Source organism: Budorcas taxicolor, chromosome 24 (assembly GCF_023091745.1).
Source record: "Budorcas taxicolor isolate Tak-1 chromosome 24, Takin1.1, whole genome shotgun sequence".
Lineage (NCBI taxonomy): Eukaryota > Metazoa > Chordata > Mammalia > Artiodactyla > Bovidae > Budorcas > Budorcas taxicolor.
The window spans coordinates 18,691,196-18,715,316 of NC_068933.1; the positions used below are offsets into that span (position 1 = coordinate 18,691,196).

The following is a 24,121-nucleotide window of genomic DNA, read 5'->3' on the forward strand; positions in this document are numbered from 1 at the left end:
GTCTTTTCCAAGGAGTCAGGTCCTAGCATCAGATGGCCAAAGTATTGGAGCTTCAGCATCAGTCCTTCCAATGAATATTCAGGACTGATTTCCTTTAGAATTGACTGGTTTGATCTCCTTCCTGTGCAAGGGACTCGCAAGAGTCTTCCCAGCACTACAGTTCAAAAGCGTTAATTCTTTGGCACTCAGCCTTCTTTATGGTCCAACTCTCACATCCATACATGACTAATGGAAAAACCATAGCTTTGACTATACAGACCTTTGTCAGCAAAGCAAAGCTATGGAAACCCCAAAATCTGTAGCCAAGTCGGACAGAAGTGCAGGTGCTCTGAAGACTCGAGACTTTAAAGTGGCATCTGAAGTGAGGGCACTCTTCTTGGGACTGAGTCTCCTAACCTGTGGAATCTGGCCAACTCCAGGTAGTTAGTATTGGAATTATATAGTGGAACATGCACTTGGTTCAGATAACTGAAGAACTGCTTGGTGTCAGAAAGATGGGAAACTCTTTAAAATCAAGCAAAAAATTAAAATACTGAAACTAACCTATTTTTAGTTTCCTTTACATTGTAAGAATTACGATTTGCACTGTTTGGAGGATACATATGAAAGTTATCATTGGAACTGGCATCTTGCTCCTCCTCTTCCTCCTCTTCGTCTGTCCGAACAATTCCTTCAGAAAGATAACCATCTTCATCTCCTTCTTCATCTAGGGCACACTGGGTAGAACCTCCCCAAGTTGCCATTGTTCTGGAGATTAAGAGACAAAATACAGATCATTCTGGAGATGAGCTACTTCACCTCCTACTATGAAACAAACTCTGTACCCCTCGCTAAAAAAAATTGTATATATATATATACATATACACACACACACCCATGTGTGTATATAAAACTTCATTTAGGCATAATTAACTATGAGATGGCTATTACTCTCCAACTGCTATAATATAAAATGTTTACTCTGCCTTCCACAAAACAATTCTTCAAATAAATTAAACTAGTAATCATATCCCCTGGGACTCATTCCTAAAGTAAACCTCCCTCAACTTTTAACTTTTCCTTGAGTGACAGTTTTCTAGATCAAAATCCTCAAGAAAATCTCTATCAGTTTGGTCAAGTGTCTTAGTAATTTTTAAAAAAAATTTTAAAAGAGAGAAAGGTGATGCTATGAGAAGTTACAACAGAAAGTAGCTGGATTGAGTCACAAAGGTGATGCTTAACACCCAAGCCTCACTGCAATAGCAGACTTGTGCTGTGATGCAGAGGGAAAATGAGGCTGCCTCTCCTACAAGTGTTAAATAGGTGGCATTTTTTAAACTGATTCAAACACCTCTCTTACTTTTCTGTTCTGCTTTGCTGAGGTGTACACAGGTTCTCAGATCCATCACTTCTCAATGAAACAGCCACTGGAGATGCAGTTTCAGCCAGACCTTGCCTCCTCTGATGTTCAGCCATCAGAGCTTCCAGCTGCTTTCTTCTCTGTCGTAGCTCCTCCCTTAACATTTCATGTCTTCGCATATCTGACCATACCTGTTATTTCAAAAGTTACAGTCAAGTTACTGTAAGTACTGGATTTGTTTCAGCCTTAAAGAAAAACAGGTTAATACTATTGCTAATACCAACAAAAATTTCTATCCTCACTCTATCCTTTTTATACTGAGACACCCATGAAGGTTAAAATGCTATTTTGGTAATAAATTAGAAAAAATTAGGCAACCATTAATTCTTAATGAATACAGTCAGGGGACATGAAAGACACGGGTTCCATCTCTGGGTCAGTAAGATCCCCTGGGGGAGGAAATGGCAACCCACTCCATTCATGTCTGGGAAATCCCATGGACAGAGGAGCCTGGGCCACAGTCCATGTGGCTGCAAAAGAGTCAGACATGACTAAGCAACTGAACACGGACACAGTAACTTCATCAACTGAGAGAAAGTTGTTATGTTTTCCATAAATCACAGATAAATAAAATGCCAAAGGACAAGTTTTTCTAATTGAAGTGAATACTACTTACTGTAACTATTCCTTACGTACAAGTCTGCCAAATATTTGTTAATAAAGGGCAAGACTTAAGACACTAAGAAGTACCTCAACTTAATTACTTTTTGGAAAAAATTATTTCTTCCCACAACTTAAGGCACATAATAAGCTACATTTAAAAACATGTTTCACGGATATTCAGTTTTCTTCCTTAAGACATGACTTAAGACCCAGGAACAAAGTGCAATATACAATACCTCATTATCTACCACTGAAGAATCATGAGGCTCAAAACCAGATTTGCTTGTACTGGCTTCATTTTCATTAACGGTTGGGGACGAAGTAACAGCTGGCATATGTGTTTTTGTGGGACAATTACCCACACTAGCAGCTGACAGCTAAAAAAGAATTAATAAAAACTATTATAAAGAATTGAAGTAATTATGTTAATTTCTCATAAAAGCAATTATTTCATTTCTCTAGGGCTTTGGTACCATATTTAGTTTGCTATTGCCACACCTCAATTGCCATCATTATTCAAAGAAAACCCAACATAAGAAAAAAAGATGAAAATGCAGGCTATAGATGATCAGTATTACTAACCCTCCAGAACAACAGGACATGAAGGATAAAACATTACTGTGGAAAATGTCATATACTCAACCCAACTCTAGCATATATTCCTCTGGTATTTAGATTGGGAACAAGAAAAAAGACTTAGACAAAGAATAAAAGATAAACATCTAGAAAACAAAGTAATATTAGAAATATCACTTGATACATTTCCTTTTCTTTGAAAACAAAACCTGACTCATAAATAAAGCTATTCCTAACAATAAAGTGTACGAAAAACCTCAAAAAGAATGGATCATTCCCTCCCATATTAACCCTACTCCTGATTACGTGACATGGACAAAGATTGTACATTCTCTGCTCAATCTCAAACACCCATGCGTGGGGTACTATTTAATAAGCATATATACATGTAATATTCAAACTACAAATAAAGTATTTTAATTTCCCAAAAAACTCACAGTAGCTTAACAGCTTTACCATGTAATTTTAGACCAGTAAGAAATGGAAATGCTTCTCCCTTAACTGCAAAGTTCAACCCAAAATATCTTAATATAATAAACAGTTATGAATACACATGTTCTGCATCACTAGCCAGGCAGCCCAACAAGTGAAAGAATGTAAATAATCAGAGTTAATTCCTACGTGCTATCTTTCACAGTATAAAGGTACATCCCTAACCCATTTCATTTGTCCCTCCATTTCTTTAATCATAAAAGATTTACAAATCTATTGTATTAGTACTAGAAAAGACAAGGAGTACTTTCAATTGACATTAAGGCTTTAAACATGTTTCTTCAGACAAACAAAGAAATTTCCTAATTACCTGTAGGTTAGGACATGCCTTTTGCAATTCTTGAATTTTCTCTTGAATCTCAATCAGTTTCTTTCTTTCTTCCTGCAATTGTTTGAGTTCTCTCTGTTGCTGCTGTAGTTTAGCCTCATAAAATTTCTCTCTATAATTAAATTGACATTATATTTGTGGACTCCAGTAAATCTGATAACAGCATTAAACATGATGCAGTCGAGTGCCTATGGAGACTTTCTAACAAGCACTCAATTTCTATGACATGAAAGTCAGAAGGTTAACATACCTTGCCTTTTCATTTACTCCAGCATCTTTCTGTGTTTTATTGGCATTTCCTCTAGTGTTATTTGCATTTTGTTTGGTGTCTTCTGCTGGGAAGAAATCCTCCACAGAAGTAACTCCTTGATTGGCTGCATCATCATCCTAAAACAGCATCATTATATTAAAATCGCCTTGATATGTAAAAACATCATCCAAGTCATACCTTAGTAAATATGACTTAGTTGTAAAATTCACATAAAATTGAAAGCAGTAGGGAAAGCATATGATTTTTAGAGAATAATGAAGTTCATCTTCTACTAATGACAGGAAATAAAGTACTAAAACTAAAATAGTACATTAATAATTTGAGCTGCCAATTACCCAGTAATGGCAAATACTAGTTTGTCTTTTCCTTCCTTGACCAGATTGTGAACTATCAAAAAAACAGCTTATATGAAAAAGATAAAAACTGTATCACTGAAGCTGGGAACTCTTGATATGAGATCATTTTTCTTCAGATATATAACTTTTATATCAACAATTTAATAATTTATGTCTAGTATCATTTGCTCAGTTAGTTTTCCATTTCCTCACTTTGGTATTTAGTTTGTGAAACAAGTACCAATGGCTCCCAATAGAAAAGCTAATGAGAATGTACCATCTCAAATGTGTCACTGGAAAAACAACAAAAAATTACTTATCTTCCTAAGAGTAGGTCCATATCTGCTGTCAAAATCAATGTACTTATTAAACTGTTAAGACTGGAGGTCATCTGTCACATTTTCTTAAAAATATTTAATATTGTACACTTTATACATGCTTTTTCTGCAGATATCAACTGAAACTTTAACTGCTGGATATAGAATTCTAGTAAAATCTTCAAGAGTTAAAGCTGACTAGATTGCAAACCTATCTAATCCATTTTAAGCTTCTAGAGATGGTGTTACTCTGGTCTTCTCATAGATCTAAAAGCTAAGCTAATATATTACTAAAATGGCAAGCTTAAAAAGAACTGAGTTGCAACCCAAGGATACCAAAGATGGATCATGAGGCATTTTCACACAACAAGAAGCGGAAAAACCAAAGTATGAGGAAAAAAACACCCTTAAGTTTCAGATTGTTATGTGAGGGTGTCTGAACACTTAATATAAACTCCAACACTAAAAGTAACTGACTAAAGAATTACTGATGTAAGGCATGTTGTATCACAAGAGATTGGTTCAAGATGGCAGAGCAGAAGGACAAGCGCTCATCTTCTGAGAGAGCACCAAAATCACTACTAGCTGTTGAACCACCATCAACAGGTGGACACTGGAACCCACCAAAAAAAGATACTCCACATACAACGACAGAGGAGGAGCCGCAATGAGATAGTAGGAGGGTTGCAATCATAATAAAATCAAATCCTATACCCAGCAGGTAGGCAACCCACAAATTGGAGAACAATACTACCAAAGAAGTTCTCGCACTATTGTCAAGGTTCCAAGCCACCCACCAGTCTCCCCAGCCTGGAGATCCGGCAAAGGGACTGGAAATCCCCAGGGAATCTGACTTTGAAGGCCAGGGGGGTTTGATTACAGAACTTCCACAGGACAGGAAACAGAGACTCTACTCTTGGAGGGCACTAACACATTGTTTCACAAACTAAAATACATCAGATGGATGTGTGGAGACTTAAAAGACATCCTAAGGTTTTACAGAACATATAAGCTGTCTCACTTAATCTAATCAGGAATAACGATAGTTTTATACAATCATGGTAACTGCGTAACTGTTTCGAACTTCTCCTGAATCCCTTGGGAAAAAAGGATATAAGTAAAGGCACAAGCAAAAGAAAACTACCCATAATAAATAAATAAAACTTATTCTTAAACATACAAAAATTTGGGGAGTTTTGGATCATTTTTTAAAAAGTTCTCAGGACAAGGGCCCTTAATCCTTTGGGGTTGCTGTTTCTTTTTTTTCCATACATGTCATTTCCCTAAAACAAAAGAGCTCCAATCAACATAAACCTGAAGTTAAGCTGACTCATCTATAAGCCACCAAATTATTCACCATTTCTGATCTATTATTCCCAAGCTGGAATCAGTATTGCTGGGAGAAATAACAACAAGGTCAGATATGCAGATGATACCACTCTAATGGCAGAAAGTGAAGAGACACTGAAGAGCCTCTTGATGAGAATGAAACAGGAGAGTGAAAAACCAGGCTTGAAACTCAACATTAAAAAAACTAAGATCATGGCATCTGGTCCCATCACTTCATGGCAAACAGAAAGGGAAAAAGTAGAAACAGTGACAGACTTCGTCTTCTTGGGCTCCAAAATCACCGCAGATGGTGACTGCAGCCACAAAATGAAAAGATGCTTGCTCCTTGGAAGGAAAGACATGACGAACTTAGCATATTAAAAAGCAGAGACATCATTTTGCCAACAAAGATCCATATGGTCAAAGCTATTGTTTTTCCATTAGTCATGTACACATGTGAGAGTTGGACCATAAAGAAGGCTGAGCACTAAAGAACTGATGACTTCAAATTGTGGTGCTGGAGAAGACTCTTGACAATCCTTTGGCCTGCAAGAAGATCCAATCAGTCAATCCTAAAGGAAATCAACCTTGAATATTCACTGGAAGGACTGATGCTGAAGCTGAAACTCCAGTACTTTGGTCACCTAATATAAAGACCTGGCTCACTGGAAATGATCCTTATGTTGGGAAAGACTGAAGGAAGGAAAGACTGAAGGATAAAAAAGAAGGCAGCTGCAGAGGATGAGGTGGTTAGACAGAATCACCAACTCAACAGACAGGAATTTGAATAAACTTCAGGAGATAATAAAGGATAGGGTAGTCTGGTGCACTGTAGTCCATGGGATTGCAAAGTCAGACACGATTTAGCAACAGAACAACAACGTATATGTATAAATAAACATATAGGGTATTAATTATATTTCATAATTATGTATCTATGTAATTACATAGACAGGTTTATATACACTGATATGAAGTTGGAGAAACCTGGCATGCTACAGCTTGTGGGGTCGCAAAGATCCGGACATGACTTAGTGACTGAAAAACAACATACTGATATGAAGAAACCTCTGACATGTGTAGTAGGAAAAAAAGCAAGTTGAAAAATAATACAATCTATATAAACACAAAGAAATAAAAAACAAAACTTTTATGTAATTTTTGTTTACAACTGCAAACTGATTTAAATGCACAGCAATCTCTGTGAAGGAGAATGGGATTATGAAGGTTCAGAAGGAGTTTACAAGTAATGTTTCCTTTATTTTAAAATAAAGTACACAGTCATCTTTCACTTGAGTAATTCAAAATAAGCATTTCAAAAGAGGTTGTAAATAATACTTAAAATTTTTTATTTGCCAAAAAAATTTTTATATACCTTTATCAGTGTGGTTATATATACTTCACTTTTTCGACATAACATAAGCTAAGCAAACCTAAATGAAAACAAATCACTAATTTTACCAGAAGATTTCTGGATTTCAAAAATCAAATAAATTTGAATACTTTAGAAACACTCTTAAGGATACTTCTATACAGTGATTATGTCGCTGAGAAAACAACAGAAATATATATGTAACAGATGAAAAGGACTGATTTTAAAAAGTTTAGTCATTTTTAAAAAGGTTTAGAGCTAGTCATAACTTTGGACCACAACAGTCCATAAATACACTGTCTAGAAGTGTATTAATAATTACGTAATTTTATGTTCACATACACAAATGGCTTTTTTAACATTTACAGCTAATAGGTCCAACTTTACTTCTTTGGCCTTACTGAATAAAATTCAGACAACATATGGTTTTTCTACATCAAGTGAGTTAAGATCTCAGCCAGAAGTCTCAACTCTGGCTCTGACAATAGTACAACTGTGGTTAATTAACATTTCTAATCTGTATGTATATCCACCTAATTGAAATGCTACTGAGTTCTACATGATACACAACTAGAATCTCTGGCAGGAAGACAAACTTGTTTTTGTAATAAAGTTATACTGGTACACAGCTATGCTCATTTGTTTACTGTCTATTGCTGCTTTTGTGCTGGACAGAAACTGTATGGCCCACAATGCCTAAAATATTTACGAATTCACCCTTAGGAAAAGTTTGCTGATCTCTGGTAATACAGCACGTAAAGTGCTAAGCACATAAACCACTATGTAGTTAGAATTCAATAAACATATACTAGTATACTTATACCCACATAATTATCAAACATATACACACATTTTACCTTATAAGACTATACATTTTTTGACAGATTAAAAAAAAAAAAGGCAGTATTTACCTGCACCATGGCAACAAGGTTCTGTAAGTGTCTAAGTTTCAGTTTTGCAGCCATAAGCTTCTGGATCTTATGTTCAAATTCAGCATCTTCAGGGGTCTCAATGATCAGGCTGCTGCTATGACTAGACACTGAAGCTCCGCTGAGGGCCTCATCTTCTGCTTCCTCCTCCTCCTCCTCCTCCTCCTCCTCATCCTGACCTTGTGCAACAGGCATCTCCTGTTCTCCTTCTCTATTGTATCGACAATCTGCTGAAAATATGTATCACTGAAATGCAGTAACTTAATGAACTTAATTAAGAGCTCTAAAGAAAGAAAATCCACTTCCCAAGAATATGGTACAAGTATCTTTGAATAGAGTCAATCATACCTGAAGCAGGAGGCAAGTTTAGAGCCCTTATGTTGGCAGCAGACCTGTTGTTAATTTCACAGTTAGAATTAACTGCTCGCCCATCTCTATTGTTAGAAACACACTGTGCATTAGAATTACTATTTACTTCGTTCCAGGTGGCAGCTACTTGTGGATTTCTGAAAGGAAGGAAAATAGCCTCAAGTTACTTAAGGTAAAAAGACATATGTAATATTAAAAAATCAAAGTTTTAGAACTACTAATAAAAATAATTCCAAACTATGAACATCATTGGCTATTTCCCCATTTAATTTCATCTTTTAAATAAATGGCTCCTGCATTTCACTGGCTTCAGCTATTCAAAAATTTAAGAAGAAAAATATCTAAAAAAATCAAAATTACAACAAAGAAAATTAAAATTACACCAAAAAATAAAGACACAGGAAAATGAGAAGTTATATACTTCTTATAATTAACTTACATTTGATGTAACAAACAGCAAATTTACTAAACTTCTGTACTCAGTACATCCCTACTTGCTTTTCTTTACAGGACAAGTTAAGATTACACTGACCAAACAACAGACTTACAGGAGAAAAGCTTAAGTAAAATGCAAACAGTAAGCACCCTACTGAGGGTTTTCTGTTCCATATTAAAAGTACTATTAGAATGAGTATGTTAGAGAAACAAACTTGCAAAAAGTTCTCACCGAATGTTAGTAACAGGTTCAGAGTTTTCATGCTCGGAATCATATTCTGACTCTTCAGTTTCTTCTTCTTTTGTGTTTTCATTCACAGCATCTGTCATCATATCTGATGTTTGCTCATAATAATGAACTAATTCTCTTAGTTCATTCAACCTCTTTCGAACTTCATTTAACTTCCTGATAAACAACAAATATATACAAATTAACACCCATTTTAGTAAAATAAAGCATACACTATTTCCATACAGTAGCAGCCAGCACATACAAATGTTAAACTCAGTCAAATACCCAGGGTATGAGACTGCAATGAATTTAATTTCAAGTACAGGTTATTCAAAATCTCATCACCTTATATCCGAACGTTACAGACAAACATACAAGAAATTCTCCTTAAAGTGCTCACTTTAAACAGGTACAAATGTTAACAGCTTAAACCTTAATATCAAAGATATTCCTAGGTTTCTTAATAAGTATCAAGAATGTGAAGTACTAAATATTTCATTTAAATAGTACCTCTCAGGCAAATCCGACATACAGGGATTACTGAGCATTTACCGAATTCTCAATTTGTCTACAATATATAGAGCTCTATAAAGTATGTCACATTTTAACAAAAATAATAATTAGGTTGTTGAGTTTTTACTGAATTCCAGGAATAATGCCAATAGTTTTTAATACTTAAAACACTTTTATCATCAAATATATTATGCCAGACGAAGAAAGAGGCTTAGTGAGAGTGCTATTGGTCCATAGTCACATAGCCTTGTGAAATACAACTTCAAGGCTCTCGGACTCTACAGTCTGGGCTAAAATACATAGATCTTTTAACTGCAGTTCCTTTACTTGTAAAATAGGAATATACTATGTACTGCTGTGCTCATTCAGTCTTGTCTGACTCTTAGTGACACTATGGACTATAGCCCACCAGGCTCCTCTGTCCATGGAATTTTCCAAGCAAGAATACTGGAGCAGGTTGCCATGCCCTCTTTCAGGAGATCTTCCCAACCCAGGGATCAAACCCGCATCTCTTGCATGTCCTGCACTGGCAGGTAGATTCTCTACCACTGTGCCACCGGGGAAGACCCCAGGAATACATTAGCTCACAGAAATTACATTTCTCTAGGATAACTCAAAAACGCATGTATAATACACACACACTTACTCTTCCACTACATCACTTAAGAATGTTTATCATATTAAATTCAGTTTTTCCAGAATTTTCAACAACAAAAACCCCCAAATTTGACCCTATGATTCAATTATAATCTATGTAGACAATGTGTGTATAAATGATTTACTGGAGTTTTTCAGTTGGATTTAGGTGGCCTTCATTTTCATTCTGATTCTGAGAAACTAGAGAAGCAGCAGGATAAGGAACAGATGGCGTGAGGTTATTGGATTCTCCATTGACCACTGGTGTTAAGACTACAGGAGCAGAGGGAGCTGTGGTTGTACTTCTCTGATCCACACTCCTTTGTGGAGAGGCTGAAGAAGGCACAACTATCAAAAAAAAAAAAAGCCAGGTAACATACATAAATATAGCATCAAACAACACATTCACAGTTTGCTTGGACAGCGAAAAATGAAAACCAAAAGTCATTAACATCTTAAATTCTGCAGCTTTAAAATGTGAAACTTTAGCATATAACATCCAGGCTACTTGTTTATTAACAAGTCCCTCAACCAACCAGAGTTAAAACAGAAAGGAAAGAAGAGCAGGAAGACAAGATGGAAATCACCAAGAACTATGATATTCTACCTTGAAAAAGTAACGAGTGCTTCTCTGATCAATTTGCTTCTGGGTTAAGTTAAACACAGCCACTGTGTATGATGTACAGCCTACAAGCTACAAATTTATGGGGCAACCCTAGCTGATCAGGTCCCTGAGAATGTTCCACTCCAGAGGGATTCTATCTGGTCTCCAAGATGGAACTCTTCTTGTTCCAAAAGATAAAGCAAAATTGTTAAAGTGACTGCAGTACATTACACCATGAAATGCAATAAAATTTTCTAATTGGTTGATGGCTAATCCTCTGCAGTTCTTGAACTACATTTTAATTACTCTTCTGTCCACACAGATCAGACAAAGATATCTTATGCTTCCAAGCACAATGAATGAAGACTAAGAACCTTCGAGCTTCTCTCCTACCACTCTAAGTTATAATCATTTATCTTTCTCACAATGACAACCATCATTTGTTGCTCACATTACCACCTACTACAGCTGGTTTCCAATAGTCTTTTCTTTCTATTCCTTGACTGTTCTACCTTTTGCTGCTGCTTTCACGCTTTTTCCCAGAGAAAAATATTATTTTTTAGTCTCAGTAGAGAGTGCTCTTTTCTTTATATGTATAAAACTGACCACAAGGGTCTGAGTACAACTTCCGAAAAACTTAAAGACGTTTTTCTTGGTTATGATCATCAGTTCAGGAAGAATAAGCACTGGGATTAGATTATACTCTGGAGGAGGGGGAGGAGCAGCTGAAGTCGGGGGAAAGAAAGGAGTATGTTTCAGGGCAGAAATAGTACACTTCTTCGAGGGTGGCAGAGAATTAGGTTGGAGAACAAGGAACAGGGATCCAGAGATGTTTTCTATCCCTCGTCTTTTCTTTAATAAGACAGAGCTGAAATGTTAGAGAATAATGACCAGTGGGGTTGATCCCGCCAATTCCAATTTCCAACGCTATAGCTCCTACTTATCAACTGTTTGAGGAAGAGGCAGTGACCAGATTTGGAGGATGAGGTTAAATGAGGATAAGTAACTAGATCTCAATTAGACAGAGGCAAGTAAAACATGAGGTCGGAAAAGACAGTTTCTATAGTATAACTGAGATGACCATTGGTTTTCTTATATAACTAACTAGTCGTAAATCAATATAAATAACTAGTACAATCAGCCCTCCATATCCAAGAGATCTGCAGATTTAACAAAAAGCAGACAGAAAATATTCAGGAAAAAAAAAACAACGTGGATCTGCAGCATGCTGGTTAACTGTTTACACAGCATTGACATTGTATTATGTGTTTTAAGTAACCCAGAGATGATTTCAAATGGACTGGACGAGGTGCTTAGATTGTATGTAAATTCTATGCCATTTTAGATAAGGGACTTAAGCACCCTCACATTTTGTTATCTGTAGAGGGTATGCGTGGGAGTACTGGTACCAATCCCCATGGATACTACCAAATGGTTGTATAATTATTTAACTAGTATAACTAGGCTAACTGTATGCCTTTTCTACTCCTGCCTGAGATGACTATTGCTATATTTCAAAAAATGAGGTGTTTGGAACTTTCTGCACTAAGCTATTTTTTCATATCTCATTTTTTTTCATATAAATACTTCCTAAATCTGTTTTATAATTTTAAAATAAATGTACTAATCTGGTTCAGTTTTTAAGCAAAAATTTTGGATATGCTAAAAAGTGCAGCATTACTGTGTCCAAGTATCTAAGTGCTTTGATCCTTTTCCCTTTCTAAAATGCTACCAGTTTTTAAGCCCAAATTCATCTTTTTTTCTGAATTTTAGAGAACATATCTACCATCTATTTGGCTCTACATTACATTGCTTTATTACTCAAAAATGTTTCACATGCAAGTGCTATTTCACCACAAAAATCTTAATTTTCTTGAGTATGCATTCATTCATTCAGAAAATATTTACAAAGTAATTACTACATGTTGACATATATACTTATGTATCCTATACTTAAGACTGCTGAGCCAGATTTACTTACATGATGAATTGTTCAAATGCTGGTCTCGAAGTGTATGAAGTTCTCCAAGAAGTTTGTCCATTTTTTGTTTCTTTTCTTGTAACACTCTCATCTTGCTAAAAAGTTGGACTTTCTCATCAGGTAAATGCTCTGAAACTGATGGATTTCTGCTCTGAGAAATCTCCCTAGTTAATGAAAGACTTTCTGCTTGTCTTCTATTGTCTGGAACAGCTGGAGGCTTATTAAAAAAAAGAAGAAGAAGAAAAAGGCAATTCAAGGTTGCATTCTCATTTTAAAGATTCTTTATAAAAAGAGATAAACATCTGTAGGTTGTACTGCTGGGTAAGCATATGTCTTTCCTTTTCCTCAATTACATACAGTTTTCTGATGCACCACTATACATACTATTATATATACTGTTTTATAGACACAAATAACTACACAGTGGGGATTATTGGATGTTATTACCTGGATCTAAATTAAGTGCTAGAAATGCCACATTTTATACAGAATAAACCTTCAAATATCTCATCCTCTCTCTTGCCATCTTTTTAGAATCACCATCATAAACTTCTTAACCTATCGGTTTTTCCTAACACTTCTTTCCTATTAAAAAAAATTAATGAAACATTTATGAAACATAAATCCACAAAGGATTAGGGAATCATATATGAATAACCACCATTGACTTTAGTCCAATTTCAAAATTTAATATTAAGACGTTATGGGAAAAACCCCAACAAACTTTTTGGCTAACTCAATATTTTGCCACATTCGCATCAATTCTTTTAGAGAAATATTATGGATATAATATTAAAGCTAAAGCTTTATACATATAAAACCTCAACCAACTACTCTCTCAAGAGATAACCACAATCTGGAATTTGACATCTACCATTCTCATACATGTTTTTATTTTGTAATACCTATGTATGTATCCATAAAAAATATACAATCATTACACATTTTAAAAGATAAGCTACATGGTATCCTTCTTAAACTTTCATTTTCATTCATTAGCTTTGGTTCATTTACTATAACTGGTTATGGGATTTTGCTCTGTGTATATATCATAATTTATTAACCCATTTTCCTGTTCATGGACATTTAGATTGGTTCTGCTTTGCTATTAATACAGTGCTGCCATGAACATTCTTGTATGTATCTCCTTTTGAATAGCTGAGTTTTTCCAAGGTGGGCCACTGCAGGGTCACTAAAGAAAATGTACTGCTGCTGCTGCTGCTAAGTCGCTTCAGTTGTGTCCAACTCTGTGTGACCCCACAGACGGCAGCCCACCAGGCTCCCCCAGTTCCTAGGACTCTCTAGGCAAGAACACTGGAGTGGGTTGCCATGTCCTTCTCCAATGCATGAAAGTGAAAAGTGAAAGTGAAGTCGCTCAGTCGTGTCTGACTCTTAGCAACCCCATGGACTGCAGCCTACCAGGCTCCTCCATCCATGGGATTTTCCAGGCAAGAGTACTGGAGTGGGTTGCCATTGCCTTCTCTGAAAGAAAATGTACTAGATACTGCTAAATAACTCTCTAAAGTAGTTGAAACTCTCCAAAGTAGTTGGATCATTTTAACTCGGTCAGCAGACAGGACATAATGCACTGTCAACCATACTCATTTCCAGTGGAGAGAGATTAATTCACCCTTATTATTCGAAGTCCACAGATTGAAATTTTTCATTTATATCATTATTTACGAAGGTCATCAAACTTATTAACTCTGAAATTAAACTTTAGGACTTTCTTGTTAGTAAAACACTGCAAAAACACAGACTCACAATAACCTAACAGTTGTGACTATACAATCTTTAAGGTGAAATAAAAATGTGTCATCTGGAAGCATACGAAGAGGAAGTTTCACTCATCACTATGTTTAAAGGAGGTATTTCCTCTAATTTAGTGTTTCCCAAAGTATAGTCCCAAGATGTCCAGCAGGGGAACTGCATGGCAGGATGCCCATCTCAAATGTGTGAATCAAAACAATTTTGGAAGTGGAGGTTCCCACTGATGAGAAATCTACAATTTCTAACAATCATGCTGTGTGACATCATTATGCTTGGTAAAGTCTGAGCAGCACTGCTTTCATTAATGTGATTTTAAATCCAGTACAACAAAATAATGAAGTGCTGCCATAAGAATCACGGCATACAGAATCACAGATACCTGAGAATCACGAAGCTGATTATGAAAATGCTGAATTAGATCATTCAATTCTTCGTTTAGTTCAGAGGTGATACTGACTCCAGATAGGCTACCTGTAGTTTCTGTTACAATTAGAAAGAAAGTTAACAACCATTCATTAAAGCAAATAAATGAAAACAACACTTTTACTTCTGAGAAGCTAAAAATAAATTGGAAGGGGGCATGCTTAGTCACTCAGTCATGTCTGACTCTTTGTGACTCCATGGACTGTACCATGCCAGGCTCCTCTGTTCATGGGATTTCTCAAGCAGGAATACTAGAGTGGGCTGACACTTCCTTCTCCAAGGGCTTCCTGACCCAGGGATCAAATCCACATCTCCTGCACTGCAGGCAGATTCACCATCTAAGCAACCAGGGAAGCCTAAATTGAAGGGTAGGGGTGGGGATTTTAAAAAGTCACTTAATGTAAGTTGAAACTAGTTAACTCTTAGATTTATCTGAAAACCAATCATTTTATGTTTCCATCTAAACTGAAATAAAGGAAAACTCATAAAACTCTAGTATTGTGGTTCAACTTCTTCTGTCCCAGCACTCAAGAGGGAAACTGCTACATCTCAATTAAGCAAAGGACTCAACACAGTTCCAATGAGGTGGATGAATCTAGAGCCTATTATACAGAGTGAAGTAAGTCAGAAAGAGAAAAACAAATATCATATATTAATACATATACATGGAATCTAGAAAGATGGTACTGATGAACCTATTTGCAGGGCAACAGTGGAGATGCAGACACAGAGAACAGACCTATGCACAAGGGCGGGAGGGGAAGGAAGGAAGGAGAGGGTGAGATGAACGCAGCAAGTACCATGGAAGAGCATACACCACCATATGTCAGCCAGCCGGCCAACGGAAATGCGTCGTCTGCCTCAGGGAACTCCAGCTGGGGCTCTGTAACAAGCTAGAGGGGTAGGAAAAGGGTGGGGGGTGGGAGGGAGGTTCTCAAGGGAGGGGACATACGTACACCTATAGCTAATTCATGTTGATGTATGGCAGAAATCAAACCAATGCTGTAAAGCATTTATCCTTGAATTAAAAATAAATTTTTTTAAAAAGGGGGAAAATAATAGGGACTCAACAGAATCGAGGTGCAAGCAGATCTACCAAATTGGGCTGGAAAAGTGGCAGGGAAAGTGGTGAGTCTGAAAAAGCCCAGCTGATTCTCACCAGCCTCAATCCCCACCTCACCCAACAAAATCAATGCTCTATACAGGGGTCAGCAAACTTTTCTTAAAGATTCAGATAATAAATATGTTAGGCTTTGTGGAAATACATTACTTGTCTCAACTACCCAATTCTGCCTTTGCAGGGCAAAAACAACTATATATAATACATAAACAGATGAACATGGCTATGTTCCATGAAACTTTATTTCAGGCCAGTTCTACAACAGAACAGGTAACTTATTGAAACTTGCTTGTGATACAAGCTATACTAAAAGACCACAGTTTTATCTTCATCAGGCTGTATTCCCAAGGCAGTATTCTGATGACAATTTTGATAACAGTTACTGCTCTACTACTCAGTCAACCATGCTTCTCTTTCCAGCTCTAAGAGACACTATAAACTATTTCTGTTTTGAAAGAAAATATTAGCTTTTTCAATGAGAAATCAGAATTTCAGGGCAGGATAATATCCCACGTATCTAGTCCAAACTATTTGAAAAAAATAAATTAGACTCTAGGATAACACACAAGCTAGTTAACTGATGAAAGGGAAATTCCTTCCCATGAAAATCATGTTGCCTCTCTTACAGACCAGAAGATTAAATACCGTAAGTTTGTTTTTTCATCAGTATTCTCCTACAAAATCTCGGAAGTGCAAGAGGAAAATTGTCTTCAATCATTAACCTAAAATTCTTTTTGAACTAAAATAAGTTCAAATTTAAATTCCTCTCCATTCTCCTCTTGGTCCCAGATTCATAATAGCACAATAAAAAAAAAATTACCTGCTTACTACAAGGGAAAAATAGGGATGAAGATTTGCATAATTATAATTATATACTATACCATATATATACAACTATATATATATGGTATATGCTATACTATATATAATTACTACAAAAGAGTAAGTTAACTTACAAGTCATAAAAATTTCCTATGAAAATGGAAAATTAAATTACAAATAACAGTGATCAGAAGGTTGAGCCAATGGGCTCAGTGTAGACAGTATGATAAACTGAATAACAACAGGGTAACCACAGTAAGAACCTAAAATGGAGAGCCTACAGGAGATAAATTATTATTAGATTGGGATGACACACTACTACAAATTAGACCCTAGTTTTACTGAGTTCTAAAAAGTAACAATTTGTTTTGGACTTACTGAGAAATTAAACACTTAGGTTTGAAGGTAATGAGAAGATTTGCAAGGTTAGATTCAATACCAAAGAACTCAATACTATTTCCATCTAAGTGATATAGGGCTCTGAGGGAAGAAGGAAGAAATGAAAGAACGTTTCTGAGTCTCAGGGAGACTGGATAGGATACAAATTTAGTTCAAAGGAACTAGTGCATACAACTGGGTACCTTACTGATACAATAGTGAAGCTGCCTCACTTAAAAGTTTTAACCCTTCCTTGGCAGGCAAGCAAAGTATAGCAATCCTAGCTGAATAAGTACAAAAGGCAAAAATAAAAGCAACAAGAGCCCTATCAATCTGAGGTACAAAAACAGAATGACAGCCTGTCCCTTTACCTCTTATGGGTACTCTCTGATGCAAAGGTGAACGAGCCAGCTGTCTACCTGGTACAGTACGATGACCAGGAGTTGTCTCCGCAACCTTTTCTGCATAACCAGAGAAAAGCACAGGACAGAGTAAGCCTTACATGTAGGTTTTTAAACTAGGCAACAATCCTAAATCTGATTAAATAACCACCAGCATCCACCTTGCAATCATATCATTGCTTACTGGGCGTTACTTATAAGAACAACATCCTAAGACAGTATAGCATACCGGAATCATCCATCACAGCTATAGCTTGCTCAGCTTTATGCTGCAGGGCAAGGAGAGCAGCTTGTCGTCCCTGCAGAGCTCTCAGCTGCTCCTGCTGCTGTAACATCCTTTTTAATAAATCATGTTGTTTCTTCAAATTTTCTATCTCTTCCATAGGCTCCTGCTGAGGATCTCTGGCCTGAAAAATAAGACCAATAACACTTATATCTATTAAAATCTATGCTCATGTGTCAACTATCAATGGTAAATTACAAACATAAATAATAAATTTGTATTAAATATACAACCCTAGATACAGACTTGAAGGGAAAGAAAAAGAAAATGATGACACAGAGACAGCCTGTCATGTTAAGAATTAGGTAATTAAGTAATTTCAAGGTAAAAGACCATAAGCACAGACTTAGCATGAAGAATTAACAAAAGGAAAATAAAGGAAGAGGCTTACAAAAACAAAGATAAAAGGGTCAAGAAGGCAAAAGAAGCTACACACAGAAACACAGACACACGCACACGTGCACGTACACACACACAGGAATGAGAGATACAGGTCTTATGGAAAAGGAGAAGCATATTATAGCAGGTTAATGCCCCAAAAGTAGCCCTGAAAAAGCCCAGACCATAAAAAGAAGCCCAGACCAAAAAAATGTTCTGCCTCATTCCTAGAAGGGATGTTTAAACCCAACAAAACCAACAGATGAAAATCTTTTTAATTTTTATTTGATTTTTTAAATGCATTTTTATTTGATTATCTGATGTAAAAGGCTTTAATTTACTTGTATCACTTTATACAAGCAAACAATAAAGAAAAATGTTTTTTTCTTTTAAAAGATGCTCCTTTAGATAAGCCTAAGAACACAAATTACTTTGAAATTCCCCCTAAAGACAGCATTTTGCCTAAAAGAGGAACAGACTGAATAGGTGTCAATTATAAAGAACTATAAAGTTTTAAATATTAATCTTCAACCTATTCAAATGTAACTCAACCAGAAACATTATGTTCAAGTAATCAAAGAGACAAACTTAAGTGAAACTTGGAAACAATAAAATTTTAAGTCAAATTGTGCATGAAATTATACCATAATGGTATTTTTCATCACTGATTTGCCTTTTAAAATTTTTATATCTTAAAAGTTTAATGATTTTACCTAATATTTACATAAAGTATTTCTATCAGCTTAGAAATAGTCAATTTTAAATTTGCATTGCTATCAAATTTTTGTTGGGGTTATTTATAGACTTTAAATGAATGACCTCCCTTGGCCCTGACTGAAGTTAACAAGGAAAATAAAGTTCAATGATTTCTTTTGAAAATAAAAATGCACTGATCTGTATTCCCTATGTACATGTAATTCCAGGAGAAATTAAGGAGAAGACAAATGGCTCTAGAAAAGTTTCCTTCTGGGTGACATTCCTTACTAATACTTTGCAAAAACTTCTTCTCTTTACCTCCCCAAGCAGAACTCATCAGTAATGTGAGTAAGAATGTAACTAACCATGTAACTTGGCAATCAATAAAAGTAAGTACATGGCTTAGAATTAAGAACTCAAAGAAATGAAGATCAAATAACACGTAAAAGACTGCAGTCAGAATTTTTGATGAACGTATCAGAGAAGCCAGGTCAGTGCTCTATCTATCATGAACATGGAAGAGAAATAACACATCTTGGTTAAGCTACTATTTCCTGGAGAATTCCCAATAAACTGAACCCATTTTCAAATCAACAACAATTTACTCAGTTCTCTCCCATCCAACACAAGTGGAGTTACTCTGTTAACATTACACTCATTCCTATAAAAAGTCATCTTCTTAGTTCTGGCTCAATTTAAGATTGTTTACATCTCATAAAATAACTTGAAAGGTGAGAGAAAACTATGAATCTGTGATAGCGAGTCATCTCAGATTTGATCCAAATTAATTTCATCGAAAAGTGAAAGTTGCTCAGTCATGTCCGACTCTTTGCAACCCCATGGTCTATACAGTCCATGGAATTCTCCAGGCCAGAATACTGGAGTGGGTAGCCTTTGCCTTCTCCAGGGGATCTTCCCAACCCAGGGATCAAACCCAGGTCTCAAACCCAGGTCTCCCGCATTGCATGCAGATTCTTTACCAGCTGAGCCACAAGGGAAGCAATTTCATCAAAGTCACTGGTAAAATATAAACCAGATCCAATTAGGTACAGATTTCAATTGGAAAGATTCAGAGAACTATCTCCAGATTGACATCAATCAAATACTCCAATAAGCATCAACAGTAAATAAGAAAAGAAACATTACACATATTAAGACAAAAATTCACCTAGGGAAAAAACCATCAAGAATGCGCTGCTGCTGCTGCTGCTACTGCTAAGTCACTTCAGTCATGTCCAACTATGTGAGACCCCATAGAAGGCAGCCCACCAGGCTCCACCGTCCCTGGGATTCTCCAGGCAAGAACACTGGAGTGGGTTGCCACTGCTTTCTCCAAAGATAAAGACTAATCCTAGGCAATAAGCTAGTAATAAAACATACAAAATTGGTCTTATTTATAATCAATAATTAAAATAGTACTGTACTCTTGTCAAATGGATAGGAGCACTTTTACAAATGCTATTTTTTATTCAAACTGTTTTAAGTGGAGCTACACAAATAGTTGTCTTTAAACCCTTCCTGAATGTCTTGACGCAAGTCATGGAAAATTTCTAAAGAAAGAACATTTAGAGCAAACACTGGAGAAAAAAAAGGAGCAAAAACATTAGGAAACAAGTCAACTGACTAATAAAATATTTTTCTAAAATAAAAGGAAGGGAAGGGATTTCCAATGGGAAGAAAAAATATAAACCAAAATCACTATAAAAATATTTCATTCTTAAAAAAAGGAAAGCTAACAGCTTGCTCCATTTTTTCTCTCTTTAATAAGTGACTAAGGAAATAAGACAAGATTTAAAAGGACCATTTTAATCCACCGACACAAATATCAGAAACAAAAGGCAACTAATGATCAGGGTTTAAGAATGTGTTATAGTTTGAGCTCTCAATAGCGAAAAAAAAAAAGGAAAATGGATTAAGTTTCAAGTCTTTTGTTAATGCATATTAAAACAGCTGCCACACATAGTCCATGAAGAAAAGAATAAGAAAGCAGAAAAGAAGAAAAACACTAAAGTATTTTTACTAATGCAAATTACTGTACAACTAACCATGTTAATAACATACAAATTTAAAAGTTACAGCAATAACAGAAAAGCAAATAAGGAAGAGGAAATATGAACAAAAGAGGTGCTCATTTAGAGGGTTCCCAAGTTAATATTGTAAAGTATACCTTTGAGGGAAATCCACGTTTCCGGCTACATTTCCTATTAGGCCTCAGCTCCCTGCCATGCTGAGGAGGTCTGCCACCTTTCCCCTTTGGACTTGTAGTAACGTCAGTGTCTGAAACCTGTTCTTGTGAAGCTGAATTCCCTAGCTTGTCCTCAATGCACGGCCGAATTCTCAGACTAAAAGATGCCTCCTTTATTAAATAGTGTAGCATATTAATTTCTTAATACAAACTCCTGTTTAACATACAAGCCAGCCTTGTAAATAAATATAAAAATTTACCAATCCATGATTTAGAAAATTAATCCACCCTCTCCCCAAGTGGCAATAAAATTTTAGACTTTTAAATTCCCATAGACTAGACTATTGGCTTATTCTAAATAAGTATCATATCTTAGGCAATTTCCAAGCTATACAACAATCACTGAAGCATATTTTAACATTTATTATATGTTACTGATTTCCAAAATGTCCTGATTTTATGCTATGAAAGAAAATCTCATCGTGAACACTATATACACTAGATATACAGATAAATTATTATAATCAATTATACCATTTCCCACCCCTCTCAAACACAATTCCTTTACACACATGCCCCCACCCTTCCATTTCTGCTGGAATGAAATGTGAGAAAGAAATTATTCCCCACACCACTGTAAACAGAAAAACAATTTCCCCACAGTAGACTGCATTTTTCAACAACCGTTTGGATCAAGCCCTCTGAGCACCTCCTGGTGAAAATAATGGAGGAAAAAAAATTCAAGTTTCCTCTTCGAATCAGGAAGGGCAGGATGAGAAAGGAGGCAGATAAGAAACTATGCAGGGTGATGCTGAAAGGAAACAAACCCTCAGATTAATGCTGACTAGAAACTGGAAACATACCTCAGAAATCAACAATACACGTGGTCTGTCCTTCCACAAGAAAGGCATTAGTGACAACAGGGTTTCAAGTTTACTAATGCATGGTTATAGGAGCAGTTGCTAAAATTAAAATGTTTACAAGTATACTAGTTTCATACTAACTTTAACAAAGCGTATTTTACAAATCTTGCCTCAAAGTTCTGAAAATTTCTGATTTTCCCAAAAGACAGTATTTTGATAAATCTCATTTTGCAGAGTTAAAATTTATATACTTTTCTCACTAAATAAATCCCAAAGGAAATGCTAACCTGTCCCATTTTCAGCTCAGTTTATCAGCCATCTGGTTTGGCTTCAGTTCTAGGCTAGCCTGACAAATGAAAATCCTAACAGCCTTCAAATGGGTCCTCAATGGCAGAGAAACTTGGGAGGCTTTCCCAAAAGACAATATGCCAAGCAATGACACTGTCCGCATAACTAGTACATCTACAAAGAATTTTAACTCTCCCAATGCCTCTTAAAATGAGCAAAGCTGTGCTTACTGATACAAATGAAGAAACCCAGGTTTTTGCAAGCTGAAGACCAGAAATTATTAATCAACCATTAAAACTACTTTTCATATTAATAAATAAAACTTTTAAATTTCCATGTTCAAAAAGAATATATACAGCATTAACAATCTGAGGGTTTCTTCCGAGAAAAATTTTTCATTAAGGAATGCCTACAAAAGTATTATTGTGAAAAATAAGGGGAAAGTTTTTATCTTCATTTCCAGCACTTTAATTACTAAAAAGCCGCTTACCGTGGCATCTGAAGCCTCAGACCGCACATCTATGTTTAGCGATGTGCTCTCAGCTACAGAACCAGATCCCACAGCTGAATCTATAGTCCGAACATCCTCCTCCTCATTTTCTCTAGCCTGAAATATTTTAGTGGTATAAATCATACAACTATTAAAAAGGGCAATAAAATGTTACAAGGGATGGCACGATTTTTAAATATATTAACTCCTCTGGGGTGGCAATCAGAATGTCATCACCATAGGTACACACTGATGTACTACAAAAATCACTCAGTACGTTATGTAAAAGGTTCAAAACTTACAAGAATTTTCTGGAGAAATTTCATATATGACTTTTCTTGTTCTTTAAGGTGATCTATTAGATGAGTGAGGCGCTCAACATTAGCAGATCTTTCATTTTTCTCTACAAGGTCTTCCCTCATGGAACTAGCTTTAGTAATATACTCACGAATCTGAACAAGCCTGCTTACAATCTGCAGGGGAAATATTAGGGGCGTGGGGGGAGGACATGAAAATAAATAGGATGTGAAAATGAGCATAATTTATTGAACAGCAACAACTTTGTAGATTTTAATTTCAAATAACCAAAGATACTTCTAGGTTTATCGCATGAATTCATACATGCAAGATCTGAACCAAATTTACAATTGAATCAAAACTTAATGGGCAATACTAACAACTCCAATTTGCATTAATTTCAAAATTAGTTTTAATTTACATTACTTGAAAACTTAACTTTATAAAACAGCATATTAAACTATTATTTATATAAATTCTTCTAGTGTTTAAATATTTCTTTATAAATTTTAAAAGTTAAAATACTTTAAAAACAGAATTATCTTTTCAAATGAATTATATAACCATTTAAAGAAATTTCTACAACAATCTATTCATCACATTACTTCGACTTCTCTTTACTAAAAATTAACAATACAGCATTTCACAGATGAACAGAAAGTCTTAATTTACCTGACTATGCCACTTCTACAATCATTTTTGTAAAAATAAATTTATACAGTTTTGAATAAACCTGACAGGATTAATGAGCAAAAAGTTAAGGAAGTACTTTGAGTGCAAGGTAAGTCACTTCAGTTGTGTCCAGCTCTTTGCGACCCTATGGACTGTAGCCCGCCAGGCTCCTCTTGTCCAGGGTATTCTACAGGCAAGAACACTGGAGTGGGTTGCCATGCCCTCTTCTAGGCCATCTATCTGACCCAGGGATCAAACCCTTGTCTTTTATGACTCCTGCACTGGCAGGTGGATTCTTCACCACTAGTGCCACATGGGAAACCTGGGAAGTACT

General features: G+C 35.8%; 1 protein-coding gene across 1 annotated transcript in view; it reads right to left on the minus strand.

Annotated features, from left to right (window-relative positions):
• Positions 1-24,121, minus strand: part of PCM1 (pericentriolar material 1) — a 75,829-nt gene that overhangs the window by 47,850 nt on the left and 3,858 nt on the right. The window contains exons 4-19 of the mRNA XM_052661543.1: positions 23,121-23,291; positions 22,819-22,935; positions 21,160-21,348; positions 17,865-18,042; positions 17,606-17,695; positions 14,871-14,971; positions 12,722-12,938; positions 10,283-10,484; positions 8,988-9,161; positions 8,300-8,457; positions 7,934-8,178; positions 3,649-3,785; positions 3,381-3,510; positions 2,239-2,379; positions 1,340-1,530; positions 544-747 (exon numbers count right to left, since the gene is read on the minus strand). Of these exons, the coding sequence (XP_052517503.1) occupies positions 544-747; positions 1,340-1,530; positions 2,239-2,379; positions 3,381-3,510; positions 3,649-3,785; positions 7,934-8,178; positions 8,300-8,457; positions 8,988-9,161; positions 10,283-10,484; positions 12,722-12,938; positions 14,871-14,971; positions 17,606-17,695; positions 17,865-18,042; positions 21,160-21,348; positions 22,819-22,935; positions 23,121-23,291 (2,645 nt within the window). The remainder of the gene's footprint in view (positions 1-543; positions 748-1,339; positions 1,531-2,238; positions 2,380-3,380; positions 3,511-3,648; positions 3,786-7,933; positions 8,179-8,299; positions 8,458-8,987; positions 9,162-10,282; positions 10,485-12,721; positions 12,939-14,870; positions 14,972-17,605; positions 17,696-17,864; positions 18,043-21,159; positions 21,349-22,818; positions 22,936-23,120; positions 23,292-24,121) is intronic.